This window comes from Takifugu rubripes, chromosome 11, assembly GCF_901000725.2.
Source record: "Takifugu rubripes chromosome 11, fTakRub1.2, whole genome shotgun sequence".
NCBI classification, from domain to species: Eukaryota; Metazoa; Chordata; class Actinopteri; order Tetraodontiformes; family Tetraodontidae; genus Takifugu; species Takifugu rubripes.
In genome coordinates this window covers 12,282,608-12,301,522 of record NC_042295.1, presented here as the reverse complement: position 1 = coordinate 12,301,522, position 18,915 = coordinate 12,282,608, and the positions used below count along the sequence as shown (strand labels likewise).

At 43.1% G+C, this 18,915-nt stretch overlaps 1 protein-coding gene across 9 annotated transcripts in view; it reads right to left on the bottom strand.

Moving 5' to 3' along the window:
• Window positions 1–18,915, bottom strand: part of frya (furry homolog a (Drosophila)) — a 38,541-nt gene continuing 19,626 nt past the window's right edge. For 4 of the 9 annotated variants that reach the window (XM_029844288.1, XM_029844281.1, XM_029844285.1 and 1 more), the window contains exons 13-62: window positions 18,701–18,809; window positions 18,531–18,617; window positions 18,228–18,399; window positions 17,984–18,116; window positions 17,767–17,874; window positions 17,394–17,649; window positions 17,063–17,245; window positions 16,894–16,980; window positions 16,511–16,770; window positions 16,243–16,429; window positions 15,899–16,023; window positions 15,763–15,820; window positions 15,556–15,647; window positions 15,267–15,439; window positions 14,780–14,940; window positions 14,342–14,452; window positions 13,804–13,958; window positions 13,618–13,720; window positions 13,370–13,541; window positions 12,983–13,239; window positions 12,767–12,913; window positions 12,516–12,684; window positions 12,338–12,428; window positions 12,172–12,254; window positions 11,723–11,873; window positions 11,494–11,597; window positions 11,131–11,316; window positions 10,487–10,688; window positions 10,211–10,335; window positions 9,945–10,132; window positions 9,754–9,848; window positions 9,088–9,668; window positions 8,906–9,003; window positions 8,654–8,824; window positions 8,415–8,555; window positions 7,662–7,841; window positions 6,767–6,931; window positions 6,555–6,629; window positions 6,292–6,462; window positions 6,158–6,166; window positions 5,395–5,595; window positions 4,386–4,526; window positions 3,455–3,615; window positions 3,176–3,383; window positions 2,933–3,082; window positions 2,753–2,851; window positions 2,580–2,663; window positions 1,573–1,683; window positions 1,275–1,480; window positions 1–1,185 (exon numbers count right to left, since the gene is read on the bottom strand). In XM_029844288.1, coding sequence (XP_029700148.1) covers window positions 927–1,185; window positions 1,275–1,480; window positions 1,573–1,683; window positions 2,580–2,663; window positions 2,753–2,851; window positions 2,933–3,082; window positions 3,176–3,383; window positions 3,455–3,615; window positions 4,386–4,526; window positions 5,395–5,595; window positions 6,158–6,166; window positions 6,292–6,462; window positions 6,555–6,629; window positions 6,767–6,931; window positions 7,662–7,841; window positions 8,415–8,555; window positions 8,654–8,824; window positions 8,906–9,003; window positions 9,088–9,668; window positions 9,754–9,848; window positions 9,945–10,132; window positions 10,211–10,335; window positions 10,487–10,688; window positions 11,131–11,316; window positions 11,494–11,597; window positions 11,723–11,873; window positions 12,172–12,254; window positions 12,338–12,428; window positions 12,516–12,684; window positions 12,767–12,913; window positions 12,983–13,239; window positions 13,370–13,541; window positions 13,618–13,720; window positions 13,804–13,958; window positions 14,342–14,452; window positions 14,780–14,940; window positions 15,267–15,439; window positions 15,556–15,647; window positions 15,763–15,820; window positions 15,899–16,023; window positions 16,243–16,429; window positions 16,511–16,770; window positions 16,894–16,980; window positions 17,063–17,245; window positions 17,394–17,649; window positions 17,767–17,874; window positions 17,984–18,116; window positions 18,228–18,399; window positions 18,531–18,617; window positions 18,701–18,809 — 7,741 coding nt within the window. In that variant the 3' untranslated portion in view covers window positions 1–926. The remainder of the gene's footprint in view (window positions 1,186–1,274; window positions 1,481–1,572; window positions 1,684–2,579; window positions 2,664–2,752; window positions 2,852–2,932; window positions 3,083–3,175; window positions 3,384–3,454; window positions 3,616–4,385; window positions 4,527–5,394; window positions 5,596–6,157; window positions 6,167–6,291; window positions 6,463–6,554; window positions 6,630–6,766; window positions 6,932–7,661; window positions 7,842–8,414; window positions 8,556–8,653; window positions 8,825–8,905; window positions 9,004–9,087; window positions 9,669–9,753; window positions 9,849–9,944; window positions 10,133–10,210; window positions 10,336–10,486; window positions 10,689–11,130; window positions 11,317–11,493; window positions 11,598–11,722; window positions 11,874–12,171; window positions 12,255–12,337; window positions 12,429–12,515; window positions 12,685–12,766; window positions 12,914–12,982; window positions 13,240–13,369; window positions 13,542–13,617; window positions 13,721–13,803; window positions 13,959–14,341; window positions 14,453–14,779; window positions 14,941–15,266; window positions 15,440–15,555; window positions 15,648–15,762; window positions 15,821–15,898; window positions 16,024–16,242; window positions 16,430–16,510; window positions 16,771–16,893; window positions 16,981–17,062; window positions 17,246–17,393; window positions 17,650–17,766; window positions 17,875–17,983; window positions 18,117–18,227; window positions 18,400–18,530; window positions 18,618–18,700; window positions 18,810–18,915) is intronic. The other 5 variants (XM_029844282.1, XM_011608581.2, XM_029844284.1 and 2 more) reach the window with 5 other exon arrangements.

Here is an 18,915-nt window from a genome sequence, read left to right as displayed (position 1 = left end):
TTAACAAATGGAAGTTTAATTTTCTTCTTTGCATCTGTATGCAGAGCACAAAAATACAGCAAATTGCAAAGGCAATTGTATTTACAAGGCGAGAGGCTTGATCAAGACATTATATCTCTACATTCAAATCACACAGGAGTCCCGGTAAAGCCTCCACGGCGCTATTTACACCTACTGATAAGTGTTTCCAATATTCCCTCATTAACATTACTAGTTACACAAAATCTGCAAAATTGGCAGGTTTAACAAAGGGTTTTTCTTTCAAAATTTTACTATAACTTTAGTTTAATAAAAGCACAATTTCATTTTTCAGATATTATATATAATTTAGTTAAAATGGATAAAAGCTACATTGTTAAGCTCACCAACTCATGCAGCATGTAGGTTTAGGAGATATTACAGTAGGTTGCAGCTTGTTGATATACTTACAGTAAATTATAACCATTTATATACACTATCAATAATTCCATCTGTGACAGTCGTCAGAGTCATAAACACCCACAAACAAACACACCCCCGTAAAAACACCCTAAATACAACTTATTCAAACCAAGATGAAGCATCCCTTAACTTGTAAATGTGTTTAGGAATTCTAATGCTGATGCTCTAATACATTCCTTATGGTACAGTAAAATACTTGCACTTCACTCACAAATTGCACATTTCCCTTAAAAACAATGAAAACAACATAACTGGAAGAATTATTTTTGCTTTGGTATATTTGTGTGAAACTTGTTGACCTCAGTAGCAAATGGCCATTATATGACTATTTGTAACAGTAGTGCAATAAATTTTGCAAAAACAGTCTTTCAAAAAAAAAATATAGTCACACATCTGATAATTTGACATTTGGATGTGCTGTTCCTGCATGTTAACCACTGAGATGATAGCAGCAACCCCAGACAGACACTTGTCCAACATGGACATCAGAGAGTAGATCCTGAAACTCTGGAGTCTGGCAGGAAAGCTGTGATGGCTTTGTAGCCCTGGGCCCGTCGGATCATGTCTCGTATCTCTCCATTAAGTTCCATCAACTTGATGGATATTTCTGTCAGGTCCTGTTTTGGGCCCACCAGAGCAAAAGTTCCTGTGTGACCTAAAGTTTGATGTCGGAAGTAGATGTGGAGTAAGGTCTGGGCCTCGTCGTCAGAGCAACTGCCAAAGATGTCATTAGGCCATACTGTCCTGCAATCAGACAGAAGTTTTTTCAATTTTTTGAGTGTGTTACTGCTGGTATTTAATAGTGCTCAGAAGGAATGATCTTCTTTCATTACCTGCACTCACGAATGTAGTGAACAGCCATCAGAAGCCCATCGTTCTTTAGACACTCCAGTATGGCCTGGACAGCGGCCTCGGCAGAGGTGAAGGTGGGCTCAGGGCAGGAACTCTCATGGGTATCAATGTCATTGTTTGCCAGTGAAGCTGCTGCTAGCCTCAGGTTGCTCTTTAGCTCACTTAGCTCTCTGGACATATTTGTCAACTAAAGCAATTGAGAGACAATAGACAATAGACAATAGTTAGATTGGCTTGGAGAGGAACCATACAGCTAAAAAACAATAATCAAGTTCCCACCTCAGGAATAGAGCTTATTGCATGGATGTGTTCAATCAGTTTACAGTATGACTGAAAAAGCAGGAGCAGTTGAAAGTGGAGTTTGTAGAGTCTTTGACAGAGTTCCAGTTGCTGAAAAAGAAGTTAAAAAAAGCACAAACATTTTTACATGGTGGAATGGTTAACAAATCAAAACATCTGTATATTTTTATGTCTACATAAACTGCTGTTCAACTGCTGTTCAACTATTACTACAGATAGGCTGCCTAAAGGTATGCACAAGACTTTATAGGTGCTTAAATCAGACTTATACAAGTTTTAACATCAGCAACAGGTCTTTTTAACTTACAGCAAGAGATTCCATTTGCTACAACAGAAAGCGTGTTATGGGACAGAAAAGAGGTAAGGAAAGCAGATGATGAAAAGGACAGGCAATCCTTCAATATTGACATGAAAGAGGGTATAAAGGTGCAGAAGTTGTATTATTTTCATGCAGACAGGAAGTAATATAAGGGTGGATATGTAAAACTGAAATTTGGGCTGGAATATCTCATGAACTAATTAAAAAGTGACATAAAACAAGCCAAGCACAGTTTTTCCAGGCAGTTAACTGTAGCATGCCCACGTGAGTGAGCATCGCTTAGCTTTTGTACCTCAAGTTTGAACAGAAAACCATTTCAATTTCAGTTTAGATTGGGTACAAGATCAAGTGTGATTTTAAAAGAACTGTTCCTCATGCCCAGCAGTGCTTGAAAGAATCACAATGCACTTTAAAATGAGATAATCCACATGACGTGCAGCAACTCACAAACCTCTACAGAGTGTGAGAGAAGGAGAGGCAACACTCACAGAGCTACAGTACCACACAGAAATCGAAATGCATAAAAGGCAGAATGATAGGTCAGTTGAAGATGATCTTCTTTTAAAAAATTCTAATAGTATTATTCAGAGAGTAATTATCTTTTGTAACACAACCATGCGAACTTAATCTGTTTGCACAGTGGCTGACGCATTATCTAAAACGTTACCTTCTCTTCCTGCGCTACGGAATGACATGCCATCACAGTGCCTCCGGGACTTCTGGGAAATGTGGCCTTGCAGTTATTCAGCCACTGTGAATGACAGGAATCATCACGATAACATCCGCAGATGAGTTTCGACTGATATCCAAACAGGGAAACGCAATATTTAGTGGTCTTACAGAGAGAGCTGCATCCTTTCTGTTGTTATAGGTATCAAGGTACTCTTGAAGTTCCAGCGCACTGAATTTCATTTTTTCCAGGAGTCCATAAGACATAATCTGTGAAAATAAGTGTTGAAGTCAGACATCTCTGTTAGAATCACAAAGATTGCATGAGCTGGAAAATGTGAAGCCTCTCACCGTGTCTGCATCAATAAAGAGTGTCGGGCATTCCGAGCATGATGCCAACATCTGAGAAGACCTCAGAAGTTTCGAGCCCAACCCTCTCAGGCCATCCCCGAGATAACTCACAGCATCAGAGGTCAAGGAGTAAAACTTCTTTTGAATAGACTGCAATGAAAAAAAGAGTGGGTGTGATCATTCAGTTGAATGACTCAATGTGGCTGTTTTTGGGGCAGACTGTCTGGAATGCTTTGCTTATACCTGAAAGAGTGAAGAAAACACGTGGAAAGTGTAGACAGCGCAGGATCCATCTGAGTCAGCCACGAGCTGGTTGATGTGGCTCCGCCAGGCCTCCTCTGCGTCGTCGCATACCGTCGGTTGGAAAGCTGCCAAGATGGCAGAGAAAAAGGGCGAGGGCGGTGGGGAAGAACGGGACTCAAGCAAGTCGTCTCTCTCCTCCTCGGCCAGACTGAGAGAAAAGAGATAATTTTACTAATGTCTTTGTGCAGTTTGAGTGGGAGTAATGTTGCCATGAGCTACCTGGGCATGCAGTTGTCGATGTCCAACTCTGCCCTGTGGTCGGCGTGAACTAAATCCATTGTTAGCGCATCACTACAGTGAAATTCAAGTTGCAGCTCACTGATAGAGAGAGACAAATCATCCTCTTGAGCGCTGGTGTCTCCGTCTTCTTGGGACACGCGCTAAAAAGAAGCAAACGTTGTTCAGTGAATGTTAGTGTTACGTGCAGCAATGACATGATGAGGCAGCATGCATAAAGGGCTAGTTATTAATTAATACATGTTACCTATGGTACAATTAATATATTACTGTAAAGTGTACACACTAACCTTGATACAGGACCCTAAGGGCACTCCTTCTGGCCTTCCGTTATTTCTTTTGTTATTGTTTTACTAATTTTAGTGCGCATACGTCATCCCAATTACAGTAATTTTAAAAGCTCAATTTTTATTCACACTTTTGCACACTTGTTTTGGCACAGGCAATGTGTAAACCTTTAATAAGCTCCCACATGCCAAGAGGTTTTAGTTGTCGCTTATAGCCACCCACACAGGCACAATAGGTATACACATTGCCTTCAAAAAACAAAGAAAGAGAGTTTTTGTTTTTTTGGCTAGCTATGACCTGCTACCATCACCAGGAAATCTCTGCCATGATAAAACCCACAGCCCAAAGCATTACGAACTGCCTGCTTGCAAGTTTTAGTTCATTCCACAGCATGCAACTAATGAAATGTCAAAAAAAGCCCTGTCAAATTCTACAAGACAGACAGGAAACATATAAGACACAACCACATGAGACTAAACCCAGAACACATACATAAATACCCAAGGCAATTTTTTAAGCAACAGAAAAGCTCCTACTTGGCAAAATTAGTAAAGAATTCTAGTATGGAATTGCGATAAGAATTAGTATTTTCCAAAATCTCAGATACTCTGAAGCCCTTATTCACCCGTTGCTTCGAGTTCTCTGGCAGTTGGACCTCGAAACTGGGATGTTTGGTGTTCAGAGGAGTGGATTCAGCTGAAGTTGTGTCATAAAGAGAGGAGGGAGAGTCCACGCTGATGTCTGCTGTCGGAGAAAGGCTGACAGTCTGTGGGGGCACAGAGAGAGACTTGTTGGAATCTTCTCTAAACGGCACGTCAGTTTTCAGTCAGCATCGACAGCTGGATGGACACATGGGCTTTCAATCAGCAAGCGCTTGTCTGATACCACATGGCAACCAACTGTGTATAACTCGATCTCAAGCCAGAAGATGACAGAATGTACTCCCACAGGCATCCAGAGAATTATGATGAATGCCAAATATGAGATATTTTACTAACACTTGAGTGACAATAGAAAAGTGAATCAACATGAATCACGGTGGACCCCCACCCCCCCAGAATTCCTAGCATTTTTTCTGAAAGGGAGGGTCCCAGTCATTCAATAACAAATGAGTGGGAGGGAACAGAAGTCATCCCAGGGTAAGATTCTTTTTTACTTTCTAAAAAGATTGGAATTGAGTGGATCTTTTTGGGGTTTGTTGGTAGGATGCTAGATTCATGGCTGAAAATCCACTCTTGTTTCAGCCTGTAGGGGGCACAAGTGGCCAAATTCTGAGCATTGACAGTAAATATTTGCCACTGCACTCAAAATATTTACAACTACTAAGTGGATAATTCAAGACTTGTTAGTTAAAATACACCACCTGAATTCAGTGTTTTTAAATACCAACAAAATATTAAGCAATTTACCTAAATAATTCTTACATATGGATCAAAATATTTTTTTCCCCACGCAAGAGATACAAAAGAACTATGTAAAGGTTGAAGTGGCAGAAAACTATGCTAATTTTATAAGGGCTTTTTAATTTCTCTATTTCTCTTTTCTCTATCTTATTTATAGATAAAATAAATAAAGGTTATACTCTGTTTGTGTGCATTATGGAACCATTGAGGTACAATAAAGGGTATATTTACAAGCTGTGAGTTCGAGAGTATCTGACTAGCAGACAGGGAATCCTCCTCAGAAGACTCGTCTGAGTCTTCATGGGTGAGTTTGCTGAGAATCGGCAAACTGCTGGAGAGCTGATTCTCCTCCAGAGGCAACAGGTCGCTGCGGTCCAGGCTGTCCACTGAGTGTCTGCGCACCCCCCAGTTGAAATTGTCCATTGTCTCTCCCTGCGGAAAAGAAGAGATTTTCATCAGTCCAAATTTAAGTCAAGGACAGTCTCTCTCCTCGCAATGCCAACACATGCACGCCTATTTATATCATGCAGCCATGCAGTGCACATTTGGAGAGCCAAGGGGGCTTCCTTTCCTTACACCTTCAACACAAAGTTAACTTTAATGGTCCTTAATAGAGATGTCAACCAGTTTCCACATTACAACAAACCCTCACATGAACAAATCAAATAACAGGATAGCTCATGGTGATGATAGTTACTGAACAATGGAGCTCTGACAAATGGAGCAAAAAATATAAAAATAAAATCTCAATTCCCTAACTGGGAAACATTTGTCCATATTTGAGGTCTACAAGATTATACAAAAATTTAAAAGAGGCCATAGGAAACATGAGAAGCATGATGATTGCTGTGCGTTTCAAATCACATAGCGTATACACCCATATTTTCCATCATTGTGTGTCAGTGTAAACATGGGAGTGTTGACTAAATTATGCTCACAAGCAATCACACTATTAAAGAACACAGCAAGTGTGGTGCAACACAACTAAACATACCTGCAGCTCCTTCAAAGCACAGATGATGAAGACAGAAAAAAGAAAGTGCATTACAAAGGGCAGTCAGACCAAACCCACAAATGAGTAATTGGTCTCTTTCCAGGAAAAAGAACACCTTCCTTATTCAGACTCACCTCCCCATCTTCAAGCTCTACATCCAGGAAGTCAAAGTCCCTGAAAACACGGAACTGCTGCTCGGAGGTGTTGTCATCCATGGTGTCTGGATCCCGGGTCCCCTCATCAGAGGACACCAGGCTGGGCTGGTGTTCCATGAGATCCAGTTCCCCACAGCTGGAGAATATAACCTAAACAGAGAAATCACAGAATTACAAAGGACTGGCTTCTTTCTGAGAGGGTCTTGAAATTCACTGGGCTTTTAATTTGAAAGGTATCTTACTGAAGGATTTTTTGTGAGTCCTACTTCTTGTCCACACAAAGACAAAACATTGACCAGTTTTTCCCGTGTTCTTTTCTGCAAATGGCACGATGAAATGTAAAAACAAATCAGTACAGTTACTGAAATTCATTTTACCCTTCAACTAAAAGGTCTGTTCCATATTATTAAATTATGAGGCACACTTCTGTAACAGAATGTGAGGAAAAACTCACCTGGGAGGACTGAGGCCTCTTCCAGCTGACCGGTACCAGGACGTTGTTTGTGGTGGATCCAGAGGAGGTGGAGGAGGTGCTACGGGTCACTTCTGTGGTCCTGCTCCTCACGTCTTGGCCAGCAGCACGTTGCAGCTCATCATAACGACGTCCAATCACGGGTGTCTACAGTGCAGACACAAAAAGAAACATGCTGTTTGACAGTGATACAGACTCTAGTGAAGTTTCTTTAAGACTTTTAAGTCAGTTTTTGTAATATCCTCATGAGCTGAAACTGCTTTTTACCTCTTGTGAACATATATTACTTGAGATTCTTTCCATAAGCTAAAAAAAAATATCTCATTATTTAAAAACATCGTTTGCATTAGCCTAAAATGCCTTGGTGACTCCAGTTTGAAAACATGCTGTTCACTCGATGGTTCACATACAAATAGGCAGCAGAAAAGAACTGACATCATTTCCTGCCATTCATGAATTACACAAATAACTCCCTGTTCAGTTCCCACAACCACACACACACACACGCACACGCACACACACACACACACACACACACACACACACACACACACACACATACACCCATGCGCCCATCTCAGTCTGTTACATCATTTTCCAGCTCTGCACTGCATGGCTACGTGTGTTAACCTTTTAAAGTTTAAAGCTAATCTGAAAGGGTTTGGCCAAAAACAAATATCGCCATTAAGGAAAAGGAAGAAATGTTTCCTTTCCAAAAGGCATAACAGGATTCCTTACAACCTCAATAAGCACCACACCCTGGAAAATACAGGAAAAAATACTGGAGAAAACATACAAGCAGTGTTTTCTGCCCATGCTGCAGAGAATTTCAATCCCAGAACGTTCACACAAGATAAAAAGGAAATCTGACTCTGACCTCAGATATGTCAAAGTGGAAATCGAGTGTTTTCCCAGGCAAGGCCTTTGAGCAACGGTCCCAGACACGGCTGACGTCCTCATAGGAAAGGTCACTCTGTGGAGCTGATGGCTGTACCAGACTGGCCGATCGAGACACCACCAGCTTCAGGATGTTGAGCGCTTCCCCCCAATGGACAGTCTGCAGTCAGACGTCAACACATAAATTCAGCCAGGCACACAGACGCACAAGCACAGGTTTAGAAACAAGCAGCCACACACGTCTTTCTGTGTGGTTTTAACACAGTTCTATTTTTAGAGGTAAGAGTTCTGGCACTTGGCTCACAGTGGGAAGCTGAAGGAAAATGGATGCAGTATGAGAATGAGCAGAGGACTAGCCTGCAGCAGAATGGCAGACTGTTTATGGTTTGGGTGTGTCTACAAATTTACTGTGCTGACACAAGATGTTTTTTTCTTTTTTTCCACGAATGCTTGTGAAAAGAACAGGAAACATTTGTGCTCAGAGCTAAAGATTTCCAATGATCAAATCTAATGTGGATGATGTAAATTTCAATTTAGTGAATATTAACAAAAATACGTTAAAATACATTCTGTTGCACTAAACAGGGAAATGCGATGTTATAGCGTCATTATTGTCAATGTAATTAATTTCCCACATGCCCTTTTCAATACACTCATGTTAAATTGCATAATTATAAGCAGTCATCAACAAAGGGAGCTTCATTGTAATTATCTGCAGGATCTTTTTACTCACTTGGACATATTTCTCTATTGTCTTGAGCACCTCCATGTTGAATGTTTTGGCTTGAATCCCACTAAGGTCCATATGACTTAATAGGCTGTAGATGATTTGTAATAAGGTCTGCTGCATACTGGGGAGACCTTTGTCCAGCAGCTGGTACAGCATGGGGAAATAATTAAACACCATTAGAGGGATTAATTAGTAATTAAATACTACACAACTATTTAACGAAACAAATAAGATGCACAAACCTCTGCCATGTATGTGACCAGGCTGAGGGTGATATCCGAAAAAGCTTCGTGAAGATAGCGACACACTACGTTGACCCAAGATGAGCAGTCCCGCGTGTAGGAGTGGGTTTTATAGAGTGTCATGACATGGGCAAGGTTGGAGAGCTTGGCGTTCTTCTCCTCCAGGCAAACCTGCACTTGGAAAAAAGTTTGTCATAAAAGCAGAACGGATTTTCAGCCAGTAGAAGGATGCATCTGTAAACTGAGGCAAACCTGAGCTATCCTCTCAGCAGCATCCTGACAGAACTGTGAGGGGCTGTCAAAGTTCTGCACAAGATGAGGTAGCAGGCAAAGAACGTTCAAGGGAAAACCTGAAGAAGGAAATAATTTGTAAGCAAATATTTCCCGCTTTGAATTAAAAGCATGACTTAAACATTTATATCACTGTAACCAACCAATGACTTGTGACGTGTCCACTACAGGCACTCGAGACACGGGTGTGAGTTGGCAGAGGAGCTGCAGCGTCAGGTCGGTGGTTGACACGGAGGTGAAGCCTTTGAGCAGCAGCTGCTGGAGCCCAGTGAAGCTGCTCCACTTGAGCTGGTTCTGGAGTTTCTCCAGCTTTTCCCTGTTCTCTGCTTTATCCAGCGTCATGTGACCAAGCAACTTATTCAAAAGCCTCAGAGACATCTGGTACTCAAACTCAAAGTCTGACTCCATCAGCGACACTGCCACCCAGAAGATAGTTGCCAGCAGGTTGCTGGGGTGGTTGACACTGGCAGGGTCACTTACATTGTCTTTGGAGGAGGAGGAACTGTGCGACTTGGCCAACAAAACCTGCTGCTCGCACACTTGGATACGGTCCAGTGTTGCACTGCGAGGGGGATCAGAACCTCGGTCTGCCCGTCCAAACTTCTTTGGGACAGAGGAGCTTCTCTGATGTCCACTCCTGTCCTCTCTTCTCAGACCGAGCTGTCCTGTGCTCTCCCTGTTGGAAAGCATCTTAATGCTGGTGAGAAAATCTGGAGAAGTTGCCCTGAAACCAAACAACATGAAATTATACAGTGTTACTGCCACAAAATAGAAATGTAAACAAAAGTGTGTGTAATGGAGATACAAACCTTGTCAATGCAGCCATTAGGTCATTGTTCTTGAGGCATTCTGCCAAGTTGTCCACCACAAATTCTAGAGTTAGTAATAATTCCAGCACATAGCCCTGCAAAAATAATAAAAATTGTTTTCACTTCCAGCTGAAAATTAGCTTCAACCCAATTTTCCATGAAGGATTTCTTGAAAAGGCAGTGATACTGACCTGCACTTCTTCTCCATGTTCACCCACCACTTCAACAAGTCTTGACAGCAAGACAGAGACGGCGTGGGCGCACATGGGCTGACGGAGGGCTCGGAACACCTGGAAAGAGCGTCCAGCGTAGTGACGCGAAGAACTACACAGAGCCGTCTGCAGAGCCACGTCACTGAGCTGCTGCTCCAGGTTGAAATCTGACCAATCAGAGGCAGAAGTGAGCCGACGAACATGAAGAAGTTCAGTCGAAGGGTGCATGTGTGTGTGAGTGTTACCTGACTTGGACTCTTTAAAAACGGACACGACATGTCGCAGAAAATTTGTCAGCTGCCCGGTGCTCTTTGAGGTCTGGTTCTTTGGTGAAATGTCTTCATGGCACCACAGTGGTCCATACGTTCTGCTAAAAAGTGCATCAGTTTGCCATTAAGACTTGACATTAAGAAGTGCTTCATGTTCCAGATGTACCAGAAAAATGAGATCTGCTGACACGGATGACATTTATTCATCCAGATATTCTCTCTAATATTAAGGTTTTGTTTCAGTCACTGTACCTTGTGGTTAAAAATTCAATGAGCTTGTTCGTCTTTTCATCAATCTTATTGGGGCTAACGAGCTCATCCACCTCGTGCGTGATCTCGGGCAGGTTGTTGATGCTGCCTCCTAGACTCAGGCTGGACGACGTGGAGGAAGAACTCAGGCCAGAATCTGGCACAGGAGATGCCTGACACTCCCGCAGAAAATCGAAGGTTCCGCCTGAGCACAAAAAAAGAGGAGTTGGCTGGTTTATTTGCACGCTTGGTTTAAATTGTAACAATGGATGGGTGATGTCATTCCCTTCTACTGCTCAGCATTAATTTGTTAAATGTATTATTGTAACACGATATTTAAACAATCTTGCCATTTCGTGATGCCTTGACATTTGCAGGAGCAATTATTGGTAGGAGTGACTGTAATCAGACCAGCCTAAGTAAGTGGGAGCAGATGGCTCCAGTTAAAGCAAGAGGTTAAAAATAGCAGAATGGAATGCTTTAATCATGACTTCTGATGTCCTTTGTGCTCAGTATTGTTTTTGGCTCGGTGACCAAACATGCTCTCCTGAGATAAGAAACAACATCCCCCCAAACAGTATAATCACATGTTTATGTTGGAGAGGGGGAAACAATCTGCAGCGTGAATACTGTACTGATATTTTTACCTGAGGATAGGTAGTCCAGCTGAGGACCTGGCTTGCAGGTCAAAGTCTTTGTGCCATTGACCTCACGTGTCTGCAGCAAGACGGAGGCGATGGCCTGGAGGTTGTTATTGCATGACAATGTGATGAGCAGGTGGAGAAGAAGACGCTTACAGTGTTCGAAAACCTCTGGACGGTAGTGATCCATGCCTGAAGAAGGAATCAAAGCTTATATCAGGGCCTTTTATTCCTTTGTGAGTTCCTTTCTCATGGCCACACATTTATCTTTGTACCTCAGTATAACCTGGAGCAAAAAAAATACTAATGGGGACCAAGGATATCTGGTAGGATTTAACGGTCACACATCATTCAAATCTATAACCTCACCCAAAAATAGTGCATGTAACAGTAAAGGTAAATGCATGGTCCAGTCCTCTCTCACGCCATGGTCCACCACCATCTCTGTCATGAAGATGACCGCTATATTGCATCTATAGCAAAGAAATAAAGAAAGCACGTGAAGAGATAGAGCAGTTTTGGTTTCGTGTGAGGTATGTGATGAGCTGCAGCTTTTGTCTTGATATTTTAAATGTGATTGCAAATGGATGTGAATAACCTATGCAGTGGTCCTCTGGGAGCAGCCGTCTCTGGCAAAAAGTCCACCAGTGGAGCCCAGCATCCTCCATTCAGGGGCATGGGCAGCGGCTGAGGTTGGTTGGTTTCGATCACACGCATCAGCCAATCGGCATAAGGAGGGAGCGGTTCACCTGAGGGTTGCATAAAATCAAGATAACGTGGTTATCCATGGAAACCGGGAAAGATTAAATAACACATGCAGGAATGACAAGCCAGCAGCTGTCAGTATGGAAAAGATGTCAGCAGCTCAGAGCCTCTGAGCTTGACCGCATTTATTCCTCAGTCAGTTTCCATAGAAGCTTTCAAGAACCCCAGGCCACACTGCAGTGCTCATGCATTATCAATGGCTCCATGTCGGTCACCATCTGACCCACCAGCCTCGCCTCGCAGAACTATGACAAGCAAGATTTCCAACCAAGATGTACTCACTCTTCTCTTCATCGTACGATCCCCCTGAGCTGTTGCTGTAGCGTGACTCGAGGCGGTTGTGGGCTCGCATCATGTGGCTTAGCCTGGGGTCAGACAAAAAGATCTTCAGTCTTGATATGGATGGGGATTTCTTCAAAGAGAAACTTCAAGATATTGCTGTTTTTACCTCTCCTCATTCTCCTTTACAATCTTGACATCATCTGTGCCAAGAAAGTTCTCCTGACCTGCAACAACTGTATTGCTGCTGGATGTAGTACCTTAAATCCAGCCAAAAAAAGAAAAAAAAATTGCTTTAAGGCCTATTTGTTCATGAAAATGCTGGTAATGGTCTTGATTATTCTCACCAGAAGCTGCTATGGTGACCTTGTTTGTTGCTGTGAAGCGGTAGAAGGGAGGACTATCACAGTGTTGCACAACTGGGTTGACCGGATCTGTTTGTTGTAGCTCGAATATCAACTCCTCCATAGTTTGCATAGTGTTGTTCCGGCACAGATAGATAACCACCTTCTTGATCTGAAAAAATATAAAATATCTGAGTCAAACTGTACACAAAACTACCTAACATTTGCCAGTTGACTTAAATGACATATCTTACGTATGGTAGGAGGGTGGTGTCGCTGCTCACACCGCATAAACTTATGAGAAACTGCAGCGTGGTTCTCAAGTTGTTGCTCCACTTCTGATTAGAGACCAAAGCATTCCAGGCGTTCTCCATCTCTGGACCGGGAAGGTCGTCTCCATACTGACAAGTTGTGAAATTTTAGCAGCAGTTACATTAAATAAGTCACGTTTCATTTTACCCAACTTTTACCTTGGCTGTCATGAACATGAGGTTATTGAGCACCAGAGATGTGGCCTGTAAGGAGCCCCAGCCGTTGCCTTTCAGCTGGTGGGATGAACCTGTATCAAAGGTGTGGGAAGAGGGGTTGTAATCTGAGTGGGATGGCGGGAAGGCCGGCAGCAGCAGGCCACTTTCCACGAGCTCGATGTTGCTGAGCCAAGGCAGGAGGTAAGTCAGCATGATCTGCCTCCCATTGGTGTGAGAGGTGGGGAACCGCTGGCTAATCTCTGGATAAAAGAAAAGAAGAATAAGCAGCTAATATAAGAACTCTGGCACAATTCAGCTGAGTTTTTCAGTTTACTTTAAGTCAGACTAATTAGCTGTTGTAAGATGTTTAACCACGCAACACACATCTACCTGAGAATAGCGGAAGTGTGAGTTCAGGATACATTGTTGCCAGTTGGCTGGAAAGCTGTGGCAGAGACACGCTATACAGAGGAGGCAGGGGTCCGTGAGTGCCATACAGGATGCAGCTTGGCTTCTGCTCTGCAACCCTCTTAGAGTGTGCAAACAGTTTAGCTTCCAGGATCTGTTTAAAGGATAAGAAGCATGATATCCATTACAGAATAGCAAAGGGGAAGCAAAGAAAGCTTTATTGGCCTTACCTGCATAAGCTGCATTGAAATCTCGTAAGTTTCTCTGTTGGTGTCCGATGCCTTGAAGAGGACCAGATTCAGCAGTGTGACGATGTCACTTGCGTAGTTCCTGCTGGGGAAAGAGAAGAAAAACATGGCAATAGAGAAGAAATGGGAAAAAACAGAAATGAGAGAGTGAGCTGACAGCTGTTATACCTGCTGCTACAGACTGCTGCGATTGCCTTGAAGCAGCCCGAGGCGAGCTGTTTGGAGCCTGTGTAGCAGCGATCCACAGCCCAGTTGAAAAGGTTGATCTGGTCGGCGTTGAGCTCCAAGAGGAGGATGACGACTTCACAGCCAAGCTGATGAACCTGAATCGTAAACGGAGAATCAGACGGGAAATGCTGTATTTCACGTCATGATGACGATCAGGAATATCTGAAGAGCCTGGGCTTTTTGAAAGATTTATTGATTCTGGGAAATTGCTTCCAGGATCTTTACAAACACAGAATGAAAAGGTCAGGAAAACATTGGCTTTAAGGGAGAATAATGCGTGAAACATTACATCATGACCTGATTTCAAGATGACATCTGACAAATTTACTTTCAACCCAAACCCTTTCAAACCTTCCGAGAGATAGTAAGATGATGTGGAGCATTAATCTAAGTCGAAGGGCTGAGATTTTTTTTTTAAAAGGCAGGGTTCTGCAAGTTATTAGAAAGAGGTTCTGGGCCAGGGAATTGGAGAACATACCCGAACATCCTGGCAGGCTAATATATTATCCAGCCACTTATAGAGGTATCCATCTGGAGTCAGGCCGACATTATCAAAGACAGGCCCGCAGCACAGCACAGCAGACATTGCCTGGAAGAACATTTAAAAATAAAAAAATCATGTGTCATGGGATTTAATATGTGGGAGAGGTTCCCTTAATCATGTGGGGAAATAGCAATCAATAAAAACTATAATCCCCAGGTCGCCGATCAAACAAAAGCACTTCATTCTGTCAGTCAGGCTTTGTGGGGTTTACTGTAATTTTACAGAACATTTACAATTAGATATTGACCTATTTATTTTTTGTCTGATTTAAAGTTAAGAACAAGTGGCTCATATTCAAGGACACATTCTCAAGGTCATCATGGGCTATTTTGATGCTCAGGTAATTGTCCAGTATGAAGATCACATGCTTACCTTTAGGGCGCAGTATTGATATCTTGTGATCTGGTGATTCCTGTCACTATAGCGGTCCAGAGGGGTGAACATGATGCTGAAGGGGCCGGCCCATTGGCTAAAGAGAATGAAGAGGTGATGTCGCAGGCTCTGCTGTGGAAACAGGAAGCGTCTCTGGTGCACTGGAAATTAACAAGACAGATTTTATTAAAGTCCCGAATGGTGAAAAGTCAGCAAAAGATTCAAGCTTAAAGATAGACTTTACATTATGCCAGTAAACTGTTATGATATGATTCATATGCATCCATTTAATCTGAGTTTTTTTGAGGGGCAACTAGTTCTATTTCCTGCAGCTTTTGACAGCTTGCTGTAGCCAAACCAGGATGAGTACCAAAAAGCTCCACGTGCTGGGCCAAGGAAAACCAATTTTCATATATCCTGTCAAATCCTCACACTGATGAGGAATATAAGTTCCAAATTCTTCCCATCCAGAATGTTTTAAAGCTACCTGGAACGCATTGGATGAGATTCGCCACCATGGCGCTGAAGTGAGCCCTTATATCCTTGAGGATTTCGGCATCTTTGTCATTCTCAACTTCCAAGTGCAGCCGCGTCAGATCCATGTATTCCAGGAACAGAGCGCCCATGGCGAGACTGTCACGTTCCAGAGCTCCGTTGGTGCTACATGGTGAGACAGCAAACAGGTGCTTTATCAACATATGCTAACATGCAAATCCAAATCAAACATTTTGTTTTTTGATCCCATGACCTCCTGAGTCTATTACAAAATGCCTTACCTGTCACTGACGACGCCTGCATCAGCCAGCAGCTCAAAGATGCGCAGAAGCTGGAGTCTCAACAGGTCTCGCCGTTCGCGACGCTTCTTGTTCTGTGAAACAATCATTAATAAAAACATTAATAAGCCTGTCTGGAAAATACATCACTGTATGCAACTAATGATATTTATTAATGTGATATCTACGTCACAAATGCAATTAACAAACCTCCGGCCTTCTTTCTAAAGCTTCTTTCATGAGGGGATGTAGCTCTTCCACAAGTTCCCTGTACCAAAAGCTTTATTAATTCTCAAATGTGGGCATCAGTTATTATAATTACTACATGAAACACCAGAAAATATACCTGAATACAAGGGAGTTGGCAGAACCAAACCCCAGAACTAATGACTCTGTCAACTCAATGCCCTCTGCCCTCATCAGTGGAACCAGCTGCTTCAGAAGCCAAGCTACAGATGGGCTCCCGATAACCTGAAACAGCCAGCACAGTCAAACATACACAGCTAATTACACAGGTCTGTACTGAGATCAATGGCGGCACAGTTAGGAAGAGATGGATCAGCTTCCTGTTCCATTCATGTTCGGTAGGCTCGGTGTAATCTGACACTCGGATCCTGAATTTCAAAAAGCTCCAAATGAACACCTGATCCTGGAGGCACTGAGGGAATTAATAATGCTAAAGACAGCTACCTTGTTATCGTAGCTGCTGGTGCCATCGGGTGTGGCCGAGATCTCAGGTGTCGATGCTCTCAGATGGCCAGGGCTCATGATACTTGGCTTGGCAACCCCAAAACAAAGGATTAGGTAGTTTCTCCACAGGGTTATGTAATTGTCTCCACTGCCTGAAGTGCCGGTCTTCTTAGCGTACAGTGGAGTACTGTTGAAATTCAAGAAAAAAAAAGATCCCTTAGGTTTCACGGTTCCTCCTGAGCTCAATGTTGTGTTCAACAATCCTTACTTTGGATCAACAAGGGGCATGAGCATCTGCATTCGAGTGAAGGCGTAAGGCCAGGCGTAGCTGAGAGCTGTGGAGCAGTGTTTGGGCAGGTTGTCCTGTCGGAGGAGACTGTAAAGGCAAAGCACCCAGGGGTCTTTCACAGACTGTGCAAAGATCCACACATGAGAGGGACTCCTAATGTCATGTTGACTGTTGACAAGCAGGGCGTTCCACTCCACCAGCCACTGGAGATCTATGTGGTGGCCAACCGGCAGAGAAGCCTGCACACAAACAAGTGGGAGGTTAAAGAAGAACTCTGAAATCACAACAGACGCTGCAAGGACTTTCACACAAGCAATTGAACTCCAGAAGTCACTTAAAGAGAATGGCAAATTCCAATTTACTGTGTCAGAGATGGCAACACCGACAAAGCTTTCCAGGATCACAGGGCTGAGCTGGTCCATGATCTCTATCATCGGTTTGTCGTCATCCTGCAAACCACAAAATCACAGCCCGTGCACTCAGGCATTCAACAACTCTTTGTCATGCAGCCCGACTTAATTCCTGTTCTACCTCAGATGGTTTAATGGCCATGAAAAGGCTTCGTATCTCTTTGAGAATGGAAACGGCGAGTCTGCGGGTGGTGAGTTGACAGGAGCAGAGCAGAACAAGCGACAGGCCCTCCACAGCATGCAGCACAGTGGAGTGGGGACCACGTTCTGCAGGTACCTTGAGACTGGAGCTGCTCTGCAGCAACTGGGATGAAAACATCAACAGAAAACAATTATTTGTGAAAATATGTAAACTATTGATGACCTATGTTAAAAATGTGGATTGGATTGACATGTAATCAGACTATCCCTCTTCCTACACACAGAAATATGTCAAACACTGAGTTGTGTACCTCACAAGTGTGTACTTTAGCACCGTCGTGCTTCTTCCCTGGGGCGGCCGCTGTTATTTTCCACTGTGTGAGCAGTTGCAGTAGTAATTTGAGGGATGTATCTAACAGTCCCTGGTGGGTGTCTTGGACCTCACGTAACAGGAAGTTTGTGAATCCAAACAGAACGTCATCACGCCAGTCAGAGAAATCCACCAACAGACTCTGCAAGGAATTCTGGGCTATGAGCCGCAGCTCATCATCCATGTGGATCGTCAACCTGGGTAAAAGGACCAAAATGATGATTAACACATGAGTTTGGGATGATATTAACATCGTAAATCTGACAAATGGATGCCTCCTTGAGCCATCAGTCCTTAACAGGAAGTATACTCACCGTGACAGTAGGTCTATGAGTTCTGGTTTGGACATCCCATCAGGCAGGATGCGAGGAATGGCAGCAACACACGTCCTGAATAAATCGATTTTGGGCTTCCTTTCACCTCTAAAAAAATAAAGATTTGACGTTGAGCATCAAAACTCACTTCTATAGTGTAACAACAGTGTTCCATCGTGATTCTGCTGTTTTTTGCAGTGTTTGAGTGAGGGCTTACGTAATCATATCCTCCGGCTCTTTGTTGAGCATCTGAGCATTAGTCATCATCATGCAGCGGCCCACCTCTTTGTCCAGGTGTCGGAGGATGTTGTCGATAGCTTTTCTCACATGAAAATAATACTGTGACATTCCTGGAGAAAACAAACACCCGCTAATTTTGCCAGTTCTTGTTGTGAAAGCGATTCCAAGCTTAATGTCTCTGACCAATTTCTACATTGCTAACGATGGGTTCTTTCACTCACCAATGACTTTAGCCTCCTCGTCGGTCAGTGTTTTGCTCAGATATGTCTTCTTCACTCGTAGAGTGTGCCCGGAGGGTAAAGTGCAGCCAGTGTTCGGCATGGGTGGCTCGCCGTCCTTCTGCTGGCGTTTATCAGCGATGACCAGGAATGCTCTCAGACCGATATTCATTCTCTGCACAGACCGCAACCAAACAATAACCAATAATGCATAACACAGCACTGGAGCAGAAAAATCAACTGTACAGGCAGTTTTTGGATTGTTTTGGGTCATATTTTGATCATGATCGGTTGATACATGTGTACCTCTGGGTTAAGACTGAAGGCTTTAGCAGGTTTCCCAACACAAAGAAGGTCAAATATAATCTCTCTCATGGCGAAATCAAGTCTTTCCTGTCAAAAAGAGAAACGTAAATGACGTGTCAGGACTGCACATCCCATTAGTGTCATTGAAATAAACAAAATGTGGTAATCACCTGTGCAATAAACTGGATGATTTTGACAAAGATATTGAGAGGCATGTCTCTGGGTACCACACTGCGAGATCCTTTGGGGAAAAGCGTTGTTACAATCGTGTTGAGGCGACTGTGGAAAGAATAAAAAAGATGCTGAGGTTTTCTTTGACAAATATCTAAAACCCTGCAAAATAATGAGACCTGGTGCAGCAGCACCATCAGTTATGCAAATGTGT